The sequence below is a fragment of the Pinus tabuliformis genome, chromosome 4_1 (assembly GCF_031772625.1).
Source record: "Pinus tabuliformis cultivar Carrire ecotype Pingquan chromosome 4_1, CPIR1, whole genome shotgun sequence".
NCBI classification, from domain to species: domain Eukaryota; kingdom Viridiplantae; phylum Streptophyta; class Pinopsida; order Pinales; family Pinaceae; genus Pinus; species Pinus tabuliformis.
In genome coordinates this window covers 915,744,313-915,753,368 of record NC_142303.1, presented here as the reverse complement: position 1 = coordinate 915,753,368, position 9,056 = coordinate 915,744,313, and the positions used below count along the sequence as shown (strand labels likewise).

Here is a 9,056-nt window from a genome sequence, read left to right as displayed (position 1 = left end):
ATACTTCCACTTTTGTTATCCTTATATGATTCCAATGAATATATCATGAACCTTTTTCTTTCTATCATGATGACTGCTTCAACCATGCTTCTATGATGATGTCATATTAATATTTTCTATAATACATCCTATCATACTTATGATGCTTTCTATCATGATTACCATCTTCTATAAGTAAAAATATCTAAGTGAAGGAGGTTATCTTCGTCATAGTAGAGATATTTCACTTCCTCCTTCTTTGATTTATTCTTTTTTTATTCTTCCACTTCTTCAGTAACAGGACATTCATTCATTTCCTTTATCTTCTTGTTGTCCTTATCAAGTTTAGGACAATCCATTTTGAAATGCCCATATTCATTACATTCATAACATTGTATCTTTGACATGTCAATCTTCTTCCTTTTCCAAAGATCAATTTTTCCAAACATCCCTTTCTTTCTAGCCATATTTGCATATGCTTGAGTTTGTTCACTTGATCCAACATTGCTTGTTTCCTTCAACCTAGTTTCCTCAATATTACATAATGACCAAAGTTCACTGAGTGGAGTGGCTTCCTTCTTTCCATAGATACTTGATACAAAGTTACCACATTCATCAGGTAGTGCATTGAGCACAACAATGGTCATTTCTTTACTGGACATTATTTCCCCTAGCTTTTGTATTTAATATCTTATTTGAGATACCCTCATAATGTATGAGGCTAAAAATTCTTCCTTTCATACCTTCATCTTGTATATTTCAGTTGTTAGTGATATACCTTCTCCTACAGTGATTACAGAAAAAAATTCTAGCAACTTTTCATAGATTTCTTTTGATGTCTCCATCTTTGCTACATAATGGATGAGTGAGTCCTTGATTAATGCTATGAGGATTATTTGAGCCCTTATCTCTCCTTTCATAAAATTTGATAATGAATGATATTTCTCTTGAGATGGTTTGATGATTGAAACCTTGACATATTTAATAAATTCATTCTCTATGAGGATCAAATCTATCATCTTCTTCCATGCAAGGAAATTTGATGACCCAACTGATTTGTTGCTTTCCTTGTAGAATGAAGTCATGTTGATAGTAGATTCAGACAAAAATATAAATAAACTTACTTGTTAAGTGAATATTCTCCTTGATTATGATATCTTAAACTTTATGCCTTCTTGATAATGATTTCTTCCTTCAAAAGATAATGTTTCTTCTTCAATGGATATTCCCTTCTTTAGAGATGAGATTCTTTCTTCAATGTGAGGGAGATGGCCTTGATTCCTTTGATGATGAATGTGAGAGCTTCCAAAGAATGCTTCAATGTAGAGTCATTCTTTGAATGAGGTGGGGTCTTTGAGGTCTTCTTCTTCTTCAAAGTATTGTTGCTTCTAGATGGTATGATCCTTGTGATGAGATGGATAGTGCTTTTCAGGTTCCTTAGCTCCTTCCTTTAAGATGATGTGTGAATTAGGTCTTCTTGATGATATCCTTGTGCTCGGCACTTATGTAGCCTTATTTAATTAATGATCTTCAAGCTGCCTCTTCTTGCCTTGTCACCTTAGCTCTGATTCCATGTTGAGAAATCTAGGGGTAGCTAAATTAGGTGATTTCTCTTGATTTGATAATTGCTTGTGATGTATTTTTTTCTTAGCTGAATTAGCTTCTTATTTTACTTGATTATTATTAATTTTCTCTATCATCAAACAACTACCAAACAATGAATATAAATGTGATAAGAGGACACAAAATGTAGGTTGTAAGCCAAGGCCAAAACTTCTCCTCTTGAGAGGAAAACTCATAAGAACTCTTCTCTTCTTGTAGAACTTCAAATGAAGAATTCCAAGACCTAAGACCCTTGTCAAAGACCCCTCCAAGACCAAGTAAAACCTCCTTTGATGAAATTTATCTTCACAAAATCAACCTTATTCAAATTGATTCCAAACGACTTGCAATTTCAGAATTTCGGACCTGTAATTTCTTGACTGCAATTTTTGGCTACTACAGAAACCCTAGCTCTTGCATATGTGGGAAAAGATGTTGATTTCTTCCCTCTTTCTCCTTTTATTTAATTGGTTATTACTTCTTGGTAACTCAACTTACAAAGTAGACCTTTTGGTGCCCTAACTCAACTTCTTTATGCAATTTGGTCTTACTATAGTAAAGTTTCCCTAATATTTGTACATGTGAGGAGATGAGAGCCCAAAAACAACATTCAAAGTCTTTTTTCCTTTCCTTCTTCTAGTCCTCCTCTTCTTCGCTCTTTTAAGTCTCTTTCTCTTTCGTGATCAAACTTAACGTGAGTTAATTGGATATCCTTCAAGTGAGGTCAATGTCTCTTATATATAGGTTTCTCTTCTAGGTCGAATACCCTTACATGAAGCTGAGTTGTCATCTTATGAAGGCCGACTGGTTGCTGCTTGTTTGACAAGGTATTGGAGGGTCTTTATGACACTTTTGACTATACAAAAATTTTCTTTGACTTGATACAATAAGCCCAAAAGGGTATTCCATACATAAAAACAACTCAATTGACTTGTTGACTCAATGACAAGCCTTAGAAGAACTCAATGGGTGCTTGACCTATAAATAAAATAACCTTGAGTATGAAACCCATGCTATAGAATACTAATAAATTTTTTTTTTTCCTTTTTCTTTTCATCGAACATATAAAAATATGATTACATTAGCCATGATGAAGACTGGACCTACTTACACATTTCAATACCCGAAGAAGTTGCTTGCTTCACCTCTCTGCGTAGGAAGCCTTTCTCTTCTTCACCCTTTATTTTATTTTCTTATAGATATACTTGAAGCATTTATTAAACATGTATAACATGGGTGGAAGAGGAATCCAATCTTATTGAGAGTAGGACAGGTTGTTCATTGTTTAATGGATTTGAAAGATAACTAACGTTAATATTTTCATTTTAAAGTTTTTTATCCTTTCCCTTCTCTTCTTGGTTGAGTCAACAGGTCAAAAAACCATTCAATATAAGGTTGAGTCAGGGATGAAGATCCTAATGAAGATATGGACTTCGTAGTCTGAAGAAATGCTTTCCATCTATAATGAATCGTATTTTCCTTTCAGGCATCATCATCTTTAAAGAAATGTAAACAAAGGTAAATAATACGATTACAAATTAGCCAAGCATTGTTCATTGTCACAATTTCCCTTTTCAAATTTTTCCACATTTTCTTTTGAGCCAAGCGAGAGAATCATCATGTAGAGTCTTGTTAAGTTAAAACAAAGCAAGAAAATGCATAACATGAAGATAAAATACAAGGTAGCGCAAAAGTAAACCTTAACTCAAAAGGAGCATGCGAAAAAACAAAACAAACAAATCAAATAAAAGGAATAGATAAGGGGAAAATGCACGGTCATGCAATGAAACTAGAGAGATAAAATGAACCTAAATAAAATTCTAACCTAACGGGCTACAAGGTTAGGGCTAAGTGTAATGGAAATTCCAATGTAATCAATGTTAGAGCCTAGATTTGTCTCAGGCTGAAAAGACAAGGTTCTAGGTCCACATCAAACCACGCTCAGCCTCGTAGCTAGCCCTACGAGGACAGGAGAGGGCTCTCTCCGGATCAATCTCAGCAAAAGGTGATCACTGAGGCTCGAGATGACTAAATTGGCAATTGATCTTAGGCTAGGTATGAAGTACAAGGAGTTTGAGGTTGATTTTTGAGGTTTTTGTTGAATCAAAGGGAAAGGCAATTTTGGATGCGGGGATGAGATAGTTTTTTGCAGAAGTCTACTTGGGGCAAGGTAGGCGATCGTCTTAATGCTTTCAAAAAGAATAAATGGGTAGATGATTAAATTATTTTAATGAGATGATTAAATTATTTTAATTTTATAAGAATTTTAAAATTAAAATCTTAAAATAAATCCATTTATGAATTGAAAGAGTGAAATTTTCTTTACATACTTTGAATGGTTAGTATGGAGCAAAGAATCCGCCAGACACTATTTATTATCAGAAATCTGCTTTTTCTTTATGGACCACACAACGCGACACACCATTAATTATTAGAATCGAAACTACTAGTTGTATCCTTCACTTTCGTATAAAAAGGAATCGTCTTGACGGAAAAACAAATTACATGCCGTTAAATCCCACCGCAACTTTGAAAAAGTAATCGTCGAAATGACATCTAAATATTTAAAAATATATACTGTGGGCCATCAACCCATTAACTATTTTTAAAAGTGTGAAACAAACATAGGAAAAGACAAATGCAGTGTTGTTTTAGAGCGAGTTCAGTTTCATCATTTTTCAGCCAAGTCGCTTTCAACTTCACATTTCCTGACCATTTACATCTGCGATTATTACAGGGTATCAAAAGAAGCATTCAGTCCACGCACCATAACCTATCTATCTGCGGAAATTCCTATTTCCACCTCTATAGCCTTATTAATGTGCGGCTACATGCGTTGGAGATAAGAGTTTATAACACGCGCGGGATTAAAATGCCGTTTTTTTAATTATCTACTCATCACTAGCTATCTCCCGCGCATGTAGCCGCGCATTAATGAGGCTATAGTGGTGGAAATAGGAGTTTCCTCATCGATCTGCTGTCTTTCGTACGTGTTGAGGTCGATTCACGTCCGAACTTTGAGAGGCCTCATCATTTCGTTGTCTTCGTGATCCTGAATCTGCAAAAATCCGGACAGAAATTAGATCAGAAAGCGGTTTCCTCAGCTTTTTAAATAAAAAATGGCCGGATTCCGGTAGACAACACCATTCAGAAATTCTGATATAATAAATTGATTGATCTTGAAGACAACGTCTAACGTCTATCTGTAATTATACAGACTTGCTTGGTATATCGAGGTTTCATCAGCATATTGCCTATTAAATTTTGATGTATTTGTAGCAAAATGGCAATCAATATTTATTATGTTATTGACAAATTAATATGTAAAACTGTATATACTTTTGATTAATTTTAAATTAAAAATAAGTGTTAATAAATAAATATCACCATAGATATTGTTTGCCCAAAAAAACCATTAACATAAAAAAAAAATAGTACTTAACCTCTAGCATTTAATGCCAACCGTATTTTGAATAAAAAAATAGGACTTACATGACAGTGATACACATAGCCTGGTTCAGCAGCGGCATTGAAGGGATACGGTTGTTCAGAATCCAAAAACGAAAACTGAACAAGAATGGTTGTCATATATCCGGGTTGCATCTTAAACACGTTCTTCCATCCACGTTCCTGCGCAGGCGCTGCCATGACTTTTCCCTTGGCATGTTTCTCAATATTGCATCTGAGGGCGTCGTTCTGTTTCTGCATGCAAGACTTAAATTCGTCCAGTTTCAGCAGTTCTGTTTGCTGGAGGACGAGAAACAGTCCGAGATGGATATGGAGTGGATGATTGTCGTCTGTGAGATCCATGAAATGCCATATTTCGCTGGTTCCTTGCCTCGGCGTCTCAGTAGCCGGGGCGTCATAGGGTAATCCGTTGAAGAACAAATGGGTCGGATCTCCCGTTGCGCTTTCGTATTCATACATGGTTATGTACCTCGTATGGGCCGCGCTTTCCTTTCGGGGACGACGGTATTCGATTAGTTTTTCAGGGATTCGGCTTTCATCGCGGGCAAGCAGGATGCCCCTTTTGTGCTCGATCACAAATTTCATCACCATCCTGTTCAGGTCGTCCACAGGGTCCCCGGTTGGGTATGGATATGCTGCATCGTTCGTTAAGATGGCCTCGTCCGTGCGCGAATCGCTGAAGTCGATGATGATGTCTGCAAGCTCAGAAGGACCCAGCAGGAATTTTTTCACAGTCACCGGCTTCGGTAAGTAGGCCGAGTCCGAGCCTACATGCGTCATGGTGAGGCCATTGTTCAACGTGAATCTGTAGAACCGAGCGTTACTGGCATTTACGATCCTGAATCGGTATTTCCTTCTCTTCACCTTCATGTAAGGCCAGGCCTTGCCGTTCACTATGATTGCATCTCCGAAATACTCTGGCTGAAAACATTCCAGAACACAGTTAAATGAACACCCATACAATTAGCCCAGATTCCACATATAAAAATCAATCAGTCATGCAGGCGAATTCAGAAGACGAAATATGACATCAATTAACCGGACATCATGGAAAAAAATTCAGATTTTCTTGCACGGTCCACTCTACAGCTAGTTATGAGGAGATTGTCCGGCACTGCATTCTACAGTTCAGAGTTCAGAGTTCAGTATGAGGCATGCCGTAGCTTAACGGGACTGCATTTTTTCCTTATTTTGGTCATATTTTAATAAATAGATTTTTGTAAATTTAATTTTTTTGGGATAAGTCTTTTTATATTATTGGCAGGGGTGCATTTAACAATATTCGTTAAATCAAGATAGATTCATCACAAATACGGATATAATATGAGATGAGAGGAATCTAACTTTTTCACTTGTATAATTTTGATGATCTAAAATATACTTGGCTGTAAAATGAGTTTTTAAGATCAAAACTAATTTTTTAAATTTCTGATGTCATATTGGTAAGAACTGAGACTAAAAGTAAATTAAAAAGTCAGAATTTTTGAGAAAATAATGGAAATTCTAATAAATTTTGATAAAAATTAAGGTTAAATTTTTTAGAAATTCAGATTACAACTAGAATTCAGAAACTCTCAATTTTCCACCCTAAAATTTACCATCCCACTACCCATTGTGGCGTTCCCAGACAACTCCCCTTGTTTAAACTATCTCCTTAATATTAGTGCACATATATTATTAAAATAAAATATACAGACTAATGCAGGCAAATCCGGTTGGAATGAAATGAATTAAAAATGGAGAATTTCCAATCCGGTTGGACTGAAATGAATTGAAAATGGAGAATTTCAAATCCGGTTGGAATGAAATGAATTAAAAATGGAGAATTTCAAATCCGGTTGGACTGAAATGAATTAAAAATGGAGAATTTCAAATCCGGTTGGACTGAAATTAAATTTATGGAAATGATAAGAAATATTAAAATATATATATATATATATATATATATATATATATATTTAATTTTCCGCTTCATCCGTTTATAATTTTTTTTTTAGTTATAAACGCAAACTACTAACGCTCGACTCAATCAGTTTCCATAATTTAAATTCATTAAAAACGGCATAATATTTTAGAGCTTCCCAAAAATGATGGTATGACAGAGTAACACATCCATGAAATAAAATAATAGATATAGGTTTTTTATCACATAAACCCTACGCCGTATCCATGAAATAAAATAATAGATATAGGTTTTTTATCACATAAACCCTACGCCGTCCAACATTCTATTCGATATTCAAGGATCTGATGGATTAAAATATTTTAGGACTGCAAAATTTATTCGAATTTCTCATATTGATATAGATCTGTTCTGGTGAATGGTGAATTCTGGGGCTCAGAAAATGCATATGCTGTTTTGTTCAGAATAACTGTATATGAAAATACTGACCTGCCACTGGGGATGAATGGAGGGATTGTCGCCTGTGGAATTCATGTAAATAGAGCCGTCTGTAGCAAAGCTCCTGTCGAAGACGATGAGATTACGGTCATATTCGGGGCCAGATGGAAGGCCGAGGGGCTTTTCAACCTCCGGATTGCGGATGACATAGGCACCTATCAGGCCTGCCAGGAGATTAGCTCTAGTGAGCCCCAGGGCATGGTCATGATACCAGAGATTTCCAGGATGCTGTATGTTGTTATAGTGGTAACGGGGTTTTTTCAAGGCCGGGCCGGTCTCATTGAAGCCCGCTGTAAACCACGCTAGCGAGTTCCCGTCGCTCTCGGGCTCATGGATGCCACCGTGAAGATGGACGACGGTAGGGACTCCACCGTGTTTGGTCCGGGCAGTCTTCAGAGTGGGATCCCATGGCAGGAAATGCCGAGCGGGAAGATGGTTCTCCCACCTCACGAATGTAGAGATGCCTTGAATGGCCTCGATCGTGGGACCTGGCACGCTCGCTGTTTCTTTGGATGCTCCATACGCAAACACGGTAGTTGGGTGAAGATCCCTGTGAAATTTCTGCAAACAAACGCGATTACATCTGTTAGTCATCCGATTTTTAAACAAAAATCCAAATCAAATCAATTCGGCGCCTATTAAACGAATTATCAGATATTATACCCATTTTGTTTCGAACATCCCAATCCGAAGTTCGGTTGGTTTCAGGTTCCCGTGTTGGAGCACATATCCCTCCAGTCTGGGCATGTCCGGCAGCTCGTCCACGAACATCTTTAGCGACGAAGCTATCTTGTGCAACCTCTCATCTGTCATCGAATCTGCAGCACCCTGGAGGACGATAAAATCCAGGAAGAAAAACAAGAATATTAAGACGCATCTATTCATATCCATTATTTCCATATTCGGCTCGGCAACAACAGATCTTCAGCTAGCTGATCTCTGCACATAAAATCCTTAAATGCTGAAATTAAATGAACATTATTTGGCTCCACATATATGCATGGGAGAATCAGCTGGAGGATAAGATGGGCATGTGGAAGAACAAGAGCCTTGCGTCTAGTCAAAGAGAACTGCAGTGGTAAAACGACATATAAGAATCCTAAAGGCGTCCAAACTGTTCAGTGGAGGACGATCAGTCAGTGAGTCCCGATCCCTGGAATGGGTATTAAATGGCTGTCAAAAGAGATTGCGATGGATTGGGGGTGAATAGACAGGGAGAAGCGCTTCCATGGGAGCGTGCTCGACCAGGGGCTGCTTGTTGACGACACACGCTGAATGCGTGGTATTGAAACGCTGCTTTACGTAGGGCTGAGGCTGGCTATGCGCATCAACGATTCTCACGCCATTAACATGTATGTCGACTCAATTTTATTTGGCATGGTCTGTAAAATTAAATTTATTAGCTTTTCCGGCTAGTCTTTACGTTGAACGTTCCGGAAATATTCAATATTGATAAAAATCAGATATTGGGACTCGATTTGAAATATCACTGAAATTTTATCACGTGGGCAGTTACATTAGATGTAAACTAAAAAGCCCCTCATCAATTTTGAGTTCTTAGGATATTATCAATCACGTAGTCTAATGAGGCTGAGGAGTTGTTCGG

The 9,056-nt window shown here is 37.1% G+C and overlaps 1 protein-coding gene across 1 annotated transcript; it reads right to left on the bottom strand.

Annotated features, from left to right (window-relative positions):
• Window positions 1–4,131: 4,131 nt before the first annotated feature.
• Window positions 4,132–8,506, bottom strand: LOC149179136 (multicopper oxidase LPR1-like). The gene is made up of 4 exons (XM_089420533.1): window positions 8,114–8,506; window positions 7,442–8,011; window positions 5,074–5,970; window positions 4,132–4,639 (listed from the first exon to the last, which is right to left on the bottom strand). Exons 1-4 carry the CDS (start codon window positions 8,348–8,350, stop codon window positions 4,586–4,588), a joined length of 1,758 nt encoding a protein of 585 aa, XP_089276659.1. The 5' UTR covers window positions 8,351–8,506; the 3' UTR covers window positions 4,132–4,585.
• Window positions 8,507–9,056: the final 550 nt, after the last annotated feature.